At 36.2% G+C, this 13,784-nt stretch overlaps 1 protein-coding gene across 1 annotated transcript in view; it reads right to left on the bottom strand.

The window, feature by feature from the left end:
* LOC107671670 (corticotropin-releasing factor receptor 2-like) overlaps positions 1–6,344 on the bottom strand; it is a 64,428-nt gene extending 58,084 nt beyond the window's left edge. Inside the window, exons 1-2 of the mRNA XM_016464580.1 lie at positions 6,224–6,344; positions 6,014–6,133 (exon numbers count right to left, since the gene is read on the bottom strand). Of these exons, the coding sequence (XP_016320066.1) occupies positions 6,014–6,133; positions 6,224–6,344 (241 nt within the window). The remainder of the gene's footprint in view (positions 1–6,013; positions 6,134–6,223) is intronic.
* Between the last annotated feature and the right edge of the window lie 7,440 nt (positions 6,345–13,784).

Genomic DNA, 13,784 nt, shown 5'->3' with positions numbered 1-13,784 from the left:
CATGATTATGAAGTTGTCATGTCAGTCTTATGCACACCCCTTCAAGTAAAGTGTTACCAAAATCAGTCAAAAAATCAATCGCCTACTGTTTTTTGACAAACACCAAGGTCATGTGGTAATTTAATTGCTGTCTGAATCCACATCTCTGGGTTTAAAATAAGAAATCGATTCAAAATTTGAATCCTTTTTGACCACTGCCGAACACCGTATGGTAACTGTAACACTTCGCTGTAATTTGCATGCATATATATTACTTAAAAAAGAAAGTATTTACAAGAAGAATATTTCATAACTGCTCCACCACAATGAATGGGAGCTGTTAACTCTTTTCCTGCCAAACACAGAATTTTCCGGGTATCCGTGTTTTAGGTGGTATACGGTAATGCGCATGTTCTGAGAGAGTACAGGACTTTTGAATCAAGGAAACAAGAGTAGACAGCGATCGGCACAAACTGGAAGGAGTAGCGAGAATGTAGGTCAAAATATCAGAAAAATACAGATATATAAGGCTGATCAAGTACTGGAGGTGTTGATGGACTCGGAGTCCGATCACTCATTATTTGATCATTCTGAATCTGATCGGAATGAATTCGTCAATGAGGGAGATGCACATGAAGTCACAGAAAGTTCTAGTCACACGACATGTCACATCCATTCTGCAATGCAAACTGGAGGTAAGCAGCTGTTTGCTCAATCGCAGCTAATTTGATAGCGACGGAACTTATAAAGATCTCTCTCACGGCCAATTTGTATGTATTTTACGAGGTAGCTAATTCGTACAAATTCGTACAACCTCACTCGTACGATTTTGTACGATTTCTGTAACGGTTAAGTTTGGGGGCGGTGTTAGGTGTGATCCTTCGTACGAATTCCTACGAATTTGCCACCTCGTAAAATGCATACGATTATTCACAAATCGGATGAATTCGTACAAGTGAGGCGTAAGAATTCGTATGAATTAGCCACCTTGTCAAATATGTACGAATTGCCATGAGATTGGGTTGCTCTTGCTGCATTAGAGATGAAATGGTTTAAGTTCTGTTTTCACACAGGTGCAGTGAGGGAAAAAGCACTGAGTTTAGGGCAACCGTTGTTGCATGTAATAGGCAAAACGTGTTTCTCTCTTTGTGCACATTTACCACACTTTTGGATAATACTAAAAATATACATATACTATAATATTTGTGTCAAGTCACCTTATATAGCGCTTTATTCAATATAGATTGTGTCAAAGCAGCTTTACTGTGTTAAACAGAAAAAAACATGTGCTGATAATGCAAAAGGACAATAGAAAACCATCAGTTTTTCAGTTAAAGTCGGTTCATCGTTGATTCAGTGATGTCATCATCCAGCTCACTTCAGTTCCTTCAAATAGTGTCTGTGGAGTCAAGTCAACAATATTGCCAATACTGTGTGAGTGTGCATACATTTATGTGTGTAGCTGTGTGCATAAATACACATACAAGCGAGTAAAGGCCAAATTGTTTCTCTCTTTGTGCACATTTACCCAGAGCCGATCCTCCCTATACACAAAGTACGTAGGTTGCGTAGGGCCCCCTTGCTCTCAACGATTATTTAATTTTAGTTTCGTTTTTGATTTTGTCCAGAGGTTATGAAAACATGAATGTTCCTTTCCTTAATGCGCTGCGCTGTCGCCCTTTCTATGTAACATCCAAATCAGTCAAATCATGTAATGTGACTGTCATATACAGTTTCCTCCTCATTCTTGCTCGATACTAAAAAACAAGTTAAAATCGCACTGAGCTGTGGAAGAGACACTGTTCCCCAAGCGCTTTCCTTGTGCGCGATTCGAGACGGAATGAAGCACGGACACATATAGGCTACTTTGTGCTTTGTATATGTAAAAATGTCCGTCTTGGTGAGTTTTCACTAAATACAGTCAGCTATGTCTTAATTGAAAATAAGCAGTTTGAAAATTAATCGAATGCTAGTCAGTATCTGTGCATTCCGTGACAGCATCCTATAAACCTGCTGCTGTCTGTCATCATCTGTTAATCAAACAATAAAACAAAGTGAGAGAATTATTCACTGCTCTTCATTGAATATTGTATAACTGTTATGAATCAATTTGTGTTGAATTTATATGGTGAAGTCTATGCAGTGCTTTATTTTTACATTTGATTACTTTAATCAATTTCTGTATAGTAGGCTATTAAATGCTAAATTGTTTGGTCCAGAATGTTGTATTTTTGACAAAACCTTCCTATGTTCAAGTGACGCGTCAGGATCTCCAGCTGGAGTGCCCATGAGATCCTCTAGAGGGCACTCCATCCTTAACCTGTACCATTGTTTCACGGACTACATTTCCCATGACACCCCATGCCAAGTACTGATTACACCTACAGCTGTTTCCAATTAGAAGGACTATTTAAGTTGCACTCATTCACATTCACATTGCGAAGTATTGTTTTGCTGTAGCGGACTCTACCAAGCGTTTTCATTTGCCATAGCCTTGTTTCATTTGTTTTGCTTGTTTATTTATTACTTTGGACTGCTCACTTGGATTATGACCCTTGCCTGTTCCTTTGGATTACTCTTTTGCCTCTGCCTAGGATTACATTGTTTGGTGGATATTGACCTTGCCTGTTTGACTACGCCTTTTGTGTAGTAAAGCTCACACTTGGTTCTACCTAAAGAGTCCCCGTTACATGATGATAAAAAAAGAACAAGAAAGAAGCGAAAAAAAGAACCGATCCCGGGTTCGTAGGATCATAGAACTCGCTCCGCCACTGTGAATAAATAGCCATCCGAATCCATGAGTTTTATCACTGAGGTGCCATGTTAATTTATTTTTACAGACGTCCACATGAGAAACAATTACTGTCTGAATAGAGCTAAAGACACATTTAGGGTGCAACAAGGCTAAAGGGGCACTGGGTTAAAAGGCACATTTGATTTTATTCTGCTCTAAAAACTCACCGCAGCACTTTCTTAAACATCCGCATTTCATTATGCATGTAGAAAGTTGGCTGACTCTTGACAGAATTGTGGGCAACAAAGCAATAGGCCTAATTCTGCACTAATTTGAACTGTTTTTTTATATATTATAGATTTATGTAGCAAATAAGTCTCAATCAAACTATCGAATATGTTTTGAAACAAAGGTCTTGTTAATGATTTTCATCTTTTTTCAGTTTCGTAATTACTGTTGTGACTAAAGGCACAATAATTGATGTGATAATAAACGGCTGGCTGACTTTTCCATTTATTGACATGACATGATTAGATATAGATATATAACAGTTTAATATCCTTTATGTTGGGTGTCCACCTGATAATCATATTTATACTCAAGGAAACCACTGTATACAAAAAAATATGAATCATATCATAAAATAAAATGTTACCAGATATAGATATATAACAGTTTAATATCCTTTATGTTGGGTGTCCACCTGATAATCATATTTATACTCAAGTAAACCACTGTATACAAAAAAATATGAATCATATCATAAAATAAAATGTTACTGTAAAGCCATATTAAATTATTATGGGATCTCCTTCAAACAGCGTAAAAAGTTTTCAGATTCTTTACTTTTTAAATATTTTTTCTGTATTTTTAAACTGAACATGAAAAATAAATGCTTTTATTTGAGATTTGACATTTGTCAGCATACATTCAATACACTTTATTCATGATCTTGGTGTTGCTAGTGTCATGCTCTACTGGTTGAGCTATAGGACTGAACAAATAATTTACTATTCGTTGAAAATGTGCATTTTTTTGTTCTTTTAATGGGCAAGTACAAGTACTTAATGATACAGCACATTAACATATTACAGACTGGTCATTTACTAGTGATTTGTTTATCATTTGTTCATTATCAACCAAAGTGTATTGAGATATTGATGCTACAATAAATTTGTAAAATAAGTGGTTCATAATTTATCAACAATAGTGATAGCATTGTTTACATCTGCTCTCATGTGTTTTTAGTTTTTTTTATTTTAGCACCCACTACACTAAAGCGATAATGTAAATCAGGTAATGCTACAAACACATTATCTGCTGGTTATGATGCTCTTCTCCATCATTTGATCATTTGATGAATTACTGCTGGCTGCCATGTTTGCTAGAAAATGAGCAAGAGCATCCTTTTTAATAAACGTCTGAAACATTAACCGTGGCATGCAGACCTTTGTGAATGAAACACATAATAAACCTAATTATAAACCACAGAAAGGAGGCATGTTTGTGCAGAAAAGAATGCTAATGGCACAGCGCTATGCCATCAAGGTGGCAAACTGGGTTAGTGATGCCAGTGCATAAGTTATGTATAAAAAGACGTAAAGAGCCAATAAGATTGCAATATAATCATATATGAGCAAACAGAGAGACATTTTACTATTTAAAATATACATTGAGAGCTCATCAGTGAAAGGTTTAAATTTGCCTAAGAGCCCTGTATTATCCTCCAATGTGAAAGTCACATCAATACACTGAACAAAGTTACATGCTGTGCGAGCTCACAGGAGGAAACCGCTAAGTACTGATTTGTGATCATAACTGCCAGCTACTACAGAAGACGAGAGACATTTGGAAAATCCACATTCATATGCATGCAGTGATTTTATCATAAGTCATATTAATATGCAATGATAAAACCAACTGCAGCTGGAAAATGTCTAATGCCACAGAGATTATATATAGATCAGATTGTATCAAATACTGTTTGTCTGCTCCGTGTCTTTTGAACTACAGTGTAATGTTTCATGATCTGAACATCATGAGGTCATGATTACATAATTATGAGCATGAGTGACAATTGCATAATCATACACAACAGTGTCAGAAGGTATTCTTTTTTATTAAGGGGTAATATTTGCCCCAGAATTGGTTTTCAGTGGCATTTATTGCTGATTTATTAGGACATATTTTAACCATAAATTATATACAGTATAATACTGAATTAATGTTTTTTTTAAACTGTTAATTCTAAAGTATAATCAACATCAAGTAAAACAGTACCTGTACATAATGTACAAGATAGCATACAATAAATGCTCTGTAAATACGTTTGAAATAACTGAGCCACCCTATGTTAGATTCTGCTGTTGTATTGTTATAGTATAGTGGTAGAATTTACTGAATGAATGTATTGTGTTTCAAATTTTAAGACGTATTTTCCAAATGTCCTATGATTTCAGATAACAAATATGTAATAGTAACAATTGCATATATTTTGCACATTTATGGAAAATCTCACAAAATTTCACGCAACATATTTCATAATAAAAGAGCAGACAACTTTTCCATCCAGTGTCAGCATGGATGCAATGCACACCGCTGATGTGTGTGTGTACATGTTTTTCTATACTGGTGGGGACTTAAACCTGAATGCACACTGACTCATGGGGACTAAATTGAGGTCCCCATGGGGAAACAAGCTTATACATCATACAGAATGAGTTGAGAATGTAAAAATGCATAAAGTTTTCTGTGAGGGATAGGTTTAGGGGTAGGGTCGGTGTAGGGCGATAGAAAATACGGTTTGTACAGTATAAAAACCATTACGCCTATAGAGTCCCCATGCACAAGGATAAACCAGACACACAGTGTGTGTGTGTGTGTGTGTGTGTGTTAAGAGAACTTCACTGTCCTGCTTCATTTCACACATTAGGGCAAAGAACATGTGGCAGGGCAGATAACATTGTCTGCAGAAGCAGAATTTGTGAGCAAACAATTGCGTAAATTAATAATAGCATGTCATTTATTTTAAGAACAATTGTATAAACAGCTTTTGAGAGAAAAATATCAAAAGCTATACATGTCCATGAAATCTTATAAGCCTTAAAATGTTCTATATTAAATCTATGCAATGCATATATCTATAAATTCACTGACACACTTTGCGGAGCGACTTTATATATTTTAACTCTGCCTGAAGGACTGACCCACAGATAAATAGGCTAACAGTTATGCACATGAATCCACCAACCTTATCCTCAGACGTTTTTAATGAATAAAAAGCGAATAGGGGTCACTTACTAGTGGTGTTGTATTTGACGCCGTTAATGAACTCCGGACACGGTCGCTCAATTATTCGTCCAGAGTTGCTTCTTGGCCAGCAAGTTCCGATTTCATCCGTGGTGGCGTTACAATAGAGACCTTAGAGGAAAATGCAACCGGTGTTGATTAATGTGCATTATAAACGCTGCATAAAACATATGCACCGCTAACAAAGACTGTAATCCTCACCGTCGACACTCATCGACGCGAATGACGAATTCTCGTATAAAGTGTCCTGAAAAGCATCCATAAGAGTACAGTTGGTGTCGCCGAATTCCTCTATGAAGAACTGAAAGAGGGACGCATCCATGATCCAAAAGCAAGGCTTCAGTGGGTAGAAGAAGCGATGAGTCTGCCTCCCTGTCAACTTGATACAGTTTCGTCTCTTCTTCACTGATGACAAATGCTCCCGGAAAGTAATCCTGGAGATGGTTTTGTGCGCGCGTCCATTGACAGGATGATGGTGATGTCATGATGAAGTGTCGAGGATCAAAGCGGCCGCTCTAAAAACATTTCCTTCTAAAGTTTGAAATGTTAAGATAAATCAGCATGTAGCTATACACTGAACATTGTGTTATCAAAAGTTGGAGAAGGATTAATAACCAAAAATCTTTATTAGCCTTAATAATAGCCTACATATAGATTAATATATCTATCAATGACGTTATATTATTATAGTTACATTTATATAGTGGCTGTGACACAGATAAAGCGCTTTATATTGTAAGGGGGAATTAATTTTGTCCCTCATATCTGACCAAGTTATTTAAAACACACACACATTAAAATGCGATTTTGACCCCAAAAAAAAGGCTTCATTATGATTTTATTTGACATTCTGATATCAGTTTAGCTTATACCAAGAAAGAACATTTATAGGCTACATTTGAAATTAAATTTGATATGTTCAGTGTTGCTTTTATACTGAAACCCCCTGGAACGCTGGAATGATTTTCCCACGAAACGCTATAGTTTAAGTACCAATTGGGCTGGTTTTGTTAAGCAGACCTATATGTAGTGCAGTTTACCTTAAGCAACAAAAACTATAGAATTGAGCTTTTTCAAAGATTGACAAATCACATTAAAATTTAACCACTCAGCTTTCTCTTTATTGTCACTGCTTTCTCTTTATTGTTTTTAAAAGTCTAGTTATGTTCAGCCTTAAAATCATTCATCAGTTTTTTAACACTAATTTCTAGTCCTGTAACACCATTACCTTGTCCCCTGGGGGCCCCAGTGATGTTATACAGTTTGGTTGGTTAATCAGGGTAACATTTAAGATAGAATGTTGATTAAAATATAAGAATAAAATTTTAGTTTTGTTTTTGAATATGGCCAGCGGTTATGAAAACCACTTATGTCATTTCTTTTAATGCGGTGCGCTGTCGCCCTTTCTACGTAAAAATCAGTCAAATCATGTAAGGTGAATGTCATACAGTGTCTTACTTGAGACAAAACAAAAAAAACGAGTTGAAAGCGTACCGAGCCGCGGAAGTGGACAAAAGTGTTTCATTCATTCATAACTCGTCACAGTTTTGCGTAGGGCCCCCAGAAGTCTAGGATCGGCTCTGGGCACCAAACAGTTCATTTTATTAAAAACTGCTGTTTCCTCTCAACACAACTATTCCTGTTACTAGACAGGTTTCTTTTGTAACTTTGTCTGGCCCAACCAAACAATGGTGGCTGGAGTTGGTGCAACTGGACTATTTTTAGACTGTTTTATAAGCCCTTATGGCATAACATCTACTTTAGTATAGCCTAATTAACTTGAGCAGGTCCTAGTTACGTAATTGAAATCTCTTCTCAAAGAGTATCATTAGCAGGGTTTGTGATGTCTTAGAGTGTAAGTCAAAATTCATTGCTGAACAGAAAATCTTTTTTGCCTAATGCAATGAATAATGACTTTCTTTGAATCACATGATTGTCAGATTTGGAGAATGTGTTGATGATCAGACATGCTGTCATTCCACTACATTTGTTCCAGGGCATGCAATCAGTTTCCTCCTGGTATTTTTACACTTCGCTCAAATTAAAAACCCTTGAGAAGTCAGCATGTAGTTTCATGTTCTCAAAGAGCAGAAGAAGTCAGAGCTGAGCTACAGAGATTGAACGTTACATCAGTGTCGCATAATTTAGGGGATCAAACACTTGCAAATCTACAAGTGATCAGAGAGTATTTGTAGATCCCTGCGGCAGTGTGTAAAAGCGTGTTCTTCTCTCACTTTTGTGTCCTGAAATGTGAACTGGCAAACATGGCTTTTTTTTTTTTTTTTTTTTTTTTTTTTTTTTTTGATGTTTTCAGTTCATGTCCTTAATTATGTCATCCCTTTTATTTTGAAGTTCATTTTTCTTCATAGCCTCACTCTTGTTCACAGTTTCCTGTCCCTGATGTTCCTGCTTCCTGTCGTAATTTCCTTCAGGTGTTACTTGGTGAACTAATTAGTTGATGTGTATTTATAGCCCTCCTGTTTGTTCTCCAATCATGGTTTTTGTGATGAATGTCCACTGAAGTCAAGCTGAACTGAAACTACACTACCTGTAAAAAAAAAAAAAAACACGTCACTACTGGTTTTCAATATTATTGAGATAAGTGCTTACTAGTGATGGTGAAATGAAGCTACTGTAGGCTTTCCCCTCTACTGTATGGTGAAATTGTTGATTATTCAAAGCTTTTCAACAGTGCACAGTAGCGACATCTTGTGGTCAAAAGTGAAACGCTGCCTTTGGATCCCAGAGGACCCAGCTGTTTTTTGATTATTTCATATAATAAATCGTTCACTCTGAAAACCAAGACAATTAAAATAATTCGTCTTTCATGTGTCAGAGAAGAAATGCGGCAAGTTTGTTGTATCGTCGTAACATTCCATCAAATTCCTCCATCTTTTAAAAACACTGCTAATGTTTACCCTTCTTTTAGCCCGTTGTCTGTGTCTGTCTCTGTGTGTTTTGTTAAGTTAGATAAGTTTGGTAAGTCTTCTAATTTTGTCTCAAACTTCTGTAACGAAATCTGAATTTATTTTTCCACACCAGCTAAACACCCTCTGGCTCAGCCCGCTACAGTTGCCATGCCTCAAACTCTTGCTATTGGCTGGCCGGATGTATGCAAATACATAGGCTGACAGGCAGGTAGAACATCCAATCATTGCATTCTGACCGAAGGCAATGATTGGATGAACATTTCATGGTCAGAACTTTCACAAAAAATATATAAGATATAAATTTTCTATTTAATTACTAATTGCTATCAGGATTACAACTAACAAAAAATGTTTCTGGAACAAATTGCCTAATTGTTAACGCTAGCTTTAATCTGCTTTGATCAACACATGCAGCTTTATTCACACAAGCTTTAGACCTAAACCTATGAGATCATAGGCAGGCATATATATGATCCAAATAAATGGTAACACTTTCATTTCATGGTCCCTTTAGACATTTTGTTGACAATAAATAACTTTGCAACTACTTGTCAACTAGTCATTAGAGTATTAGTCGACTGTCTGCTTAATATGTTAACACTTTATTTTGATGCTCCCCCAACACACATCTTACTGACTATTACTTTGCAAGTATATGTCAACTTATTCTACTAACCCTAACCCTAAACTAACAGACTAGTAATGCTCTAATTAGAGTTAGTTGCAAAGTTACTTCAAGTCAAAATGTCTAAAGGGGGATAAGTGTTCAATAGTTTGGAAACTGAGTCTATTTCTTTTCTTTCTTTCTTTTTTTTATTACTTCCCCTGCCATTTGAAAATTTTCTCACACAGGACGGAGGAGGCAGCAGAACATAAAAATTCCAGGAAAAGATGATGAAGATGTGGATAGACAGCCTTTTGAATAGTCCAGAAATGCAGATGTGTGTGTGTGTGTGTGTGTGTGTGTGTGTGTGTGTGTGTGTGTGTAAGAAATATCTGGGTCACTGAGGTACCGTTGAACCTCAACTGGAATTTTGCAGTCACATTTTCATCGTTCTGGTATCTGCAACATGACTGATCAGCTCGGGGCATCCCTAACACAAACAGACCCGAGTGTGTTGCATGGCTGTCTGTAGCTCCTGCTGACTCTGCTTGTGATGAGGGGATTGGAGAGGATTTGGATGGGCTGTTTGTTTCGGACTGTCTCGGCTCTTATGATTGCAGCACATTCAGTCTATGCATTTGACTGGCTGCAGAAGCCAACCGTTTTTAAACATGGATCAAGCAGTGTTGCCAGGATCATAACGCTATCTCTAATGTAGACCTCTTCTCCAAAAGAAGCCTCTGGAGGTTGCTGCACAATTGTAAAGCCTTCATCATCAACCTGTGAGCTCTTTGAGGTGATTGCATACCCCAGCATTCATATAAGAGCAGTCACCTTTGACCCTGACACTCTCTTATCCTCTGACAATTCTATGGAAGTCTCATTGAAGTGGCACAATACACAAAGAAGTTCATTTCCTGTGTGGTAATTTTCTGAGGTCAAAGGTGTCTTCAACAAGCATCTTCAGCAGTTGTAAATGGCTGGTAATCTTTTACAATCGTGTTGGCCAAGGCTCCATTAATCATTTGTTTTCTGATCGCTGCAATACAGTAAAGTGCTTGAAATAAAACTGCAGTAATACATACAGGGCCTAAAATTAACACTCACAAAGCACTAAATGTGAGTAAAAATTGCCATTGGCGAATATATGAAACAGTGTTACTCGCCAGTTGCCCGGTAACTTTTTAATATTAATTCTAACAATGCCAGAGAACATGAAATAGTTTAGCGCAATTATCAAATCGCAAAGACTGCATAAGTATGTAATCTGATAACTGTGTTTTCATTGTTTCATTCACAGTAAATGCTGCTCCACATGAGCTTCATCTCTGCAAGTGCTGTGAGTTTGAGTCGCTTATAACGAGCATTTCAAAATGCAACATGCACCAAATATCTTCCCAAGTTTGAAATGAGAATGGTTTATAAATTTGTTTTCAACAAAAGAGAAGAATTTCAAAAGAGAAGTTGAAAATAAACAGAACCATACGATATTTTGACTTACGAAAACCATAACAGAAGAAACTCACCAAGAGAGAGTTACAATGCACAAAGCTGAATGGGAAACATTTATGAGGACTATAAATGCATTTGAAGTCATGAGGTACAGATTGTCTTGTGCATTCGACAAACCAGTGTGCTGATGGTAATGAGACACGGAAGTCAACAAATAATTAGCAAGTGTTTTTACATGAATTTTACACTTATTGGAGCAGTTATTAATCAGTGCCTGTTCAGTGCTTGCTATTAGAAATGTGGTAGCTTCTGTTGACTAAAATGTGCAAGATTTTCTTTGACCGAGTTGGCTGTCATTATAAATTCTTATTTATGTTTGTTCATAGTTAAGAATAGTTTTTCAAATACAATATTTCCAAACAGAAATTTTGGTTGCATTTACTATTAAAAATTATTACATTTGTAGTCACCATTCATTTTCATTGAATGGAAGTGAAACGGTGACTGAACATTTCCTTTTAAGAAGCATGCAAGCTGTGTTTAATGTGCTGATCTGATATTTTGGCGCTTTGGGAGTTTCCACTGTGGTGAAAAGCAGAGCTATTCATTCTCAAATGCCAAGGACCAACATTCTAATTCAGTTTGGTTAAACAAAGCATTTAATTTTATTGTCAAGAAAACACATTTTTAGCAAGCACGAGTCACTGCCCACAGATTAAGTTTAGCCAAATAATTGTTTGTTTGTTTGTGTTTGTTTGTTTGTTTGTTTGTTTGTTTGTGTTTGTTTGTGTTTGTTTGGTTGGTTGGTTGGTTGGTTGGTTGGTTGGTTGGATTGGTTGATTGATTGATTGATTGATTGATTGGTTGGTTGGTTGGTTTGGTTGGTTGGTTGGTTTTACTTTTGTGTTCAGTGAAGAAATAATCTGATGTGGATTAATAACAACATAAAGATGAAATGACAATTTGAATATATAAAATATTTATTAATATTTAGTGAATATGTTTAAAATAAATTGCTGTTATTGAAAAATAAAAATGTTGCATGTGTGTCATTGTGAAGGAACTACGCTACCCATAGTACCAGAAACAGATCCAACAATCTGAGAAGTCACATTTAATATGGAAATAAAAGCTTAACAGCAATTGTTCACTCAAATGAAACATTTCCAACCACATAACTAATTTGACTGTTTTGCATTAAATCTAATATAAGATGGTTTTTATTATAAGGTATTGGTCTTTATACTTCTTGTTTTATATTGTGTCATACAATGGTTCATGAGACAAGTAGTTCATCCTATCATTAAAGAATTTAACTACACATTTTCTTCTATTATGTGTCTTGAAAGTCAACTGACATGTTCTGAATAGTATTTGTGATGGATGGAGGTTGTATAAAGTGCTTCTTTAAGATGTGTTTGTTTCTGTGATATTAATACAGCTCTTTCAAGCACACTTAGTGTGTTATGCATGTTAATTAGCAAAAAATCTTAAAGCTTATTGACCCGCTCGTCATTGTGCTATTTATATTAAGGAAAGCACACTGATTATTAAATTCTCATAGCTCTGCTTAAGCCTTCTGCATAGATAAAGGCAGCGCTCTTCAAATTCAGCTTCAAGAGTGTTACTCCAGAGATCTGTAATGGCAGAAAATAATCACGTCTTCCCATAATAGGACGATGTGCCTGAATGGGTAAGCATTTAATTAGCTAAATGAGCACTCACTCTTACATGAGAATTAGCTGTAGGGAATTTATATATATATATATATTAACATTGAAAAAAAGAACTTCACCTGTAATATTGTGCAAGGCACAAAGGGCTTCATGGTTCTTAAGTAAAACTACAAACTGATGTAATGTAGATAGAACTATTAGATATGTTTGATAAATCATCATAAGATTTGATAGATTTGATTAGATTTTAAAAAGATTCAGCATTCAGGAGCAATTCTTCACTGATCTCTACTGCGTCAAGAGAAAAAAAAACAGAAATCATGTGAAGGAAATTCTGTTTGGATTATTCAGTGGTGAGTTAAACAGAAAATATATATGTTTACCAGATACATTGCACCACATGGTTTAATGTAAAATACTTTACAAAAACTGAAACTTGCCTGCCATATTTCATTGTATTGACCAATTATGCTTATGTTTCTCCACAAGGCTGCACTGCAGTATAGTGTATCATCCCAACACCTCCAAAACATGTCTGTCATCCACTGTTAGGTTATGGTTAGGGTTAGTAGAACAAGTTCACATGTACTTGCAAAGTTTCTTATTGTCAGTAGAATATCAGTTTTGAATGTCAGAATGTCTTGTCAGTTGGGGAGCAGCAATATAAAGTGTGAGCAGATATTAAGCAGACAGTCTACTAATACTCTAATGACTGCTAGTTGGCATGTAGTTGCAAAGTTACTTAAAGTTAGTAAAATGTCTAAAGTGGACTAAAGTGTTACCATAAAGATGAAAAAAAATGTGGGGCATATGTTCTGGTTTTAAGTAGTGGAGCATGTCCAAAGTTAATGTGATGAACAAACCTTGTAAATTGCATTAACTAGCTGTCACGAATCCTGTCCATGAACTTCCGTCTGCTTGCCACCAGAGGTCGCCCTCCCATTATATTGACTCTCGCACCACACAGACTGTTACACATCACCCTGGACTACATTTCCCATGCTCCATTGCACTAATCACAAGCTCACCTGAAACCAATCACACACAGCTGCTACCAATAAAACACTATATAAATCAGTCTCACACCACCATTCAACGCC

Source organism: Sinocyclocheilus anshuiensis, unplaced genomic scaffold (genome assembly GCF_001515605.1).
Source record: "Sinocyclocheilus anshuiensis isolate Anshui unplaced genomic scaffold, SAMN03320099.WGS_v1.1 scaffold524, whole genome shotgun sequence".
NCBI classification, from domain to species: Eukaryota; Metazoa; Chordata; class Actinopteri; order Cypriniformes; family Cyprinidae; genus Sinocyclocheilus; species Sinocyclocheilus anshuiensis.
The sequence above is the reverse complement of the archived record's forward strand: the minus strand, read 5'-3'. Positions and strand labels throughout refer to the sequence as shown.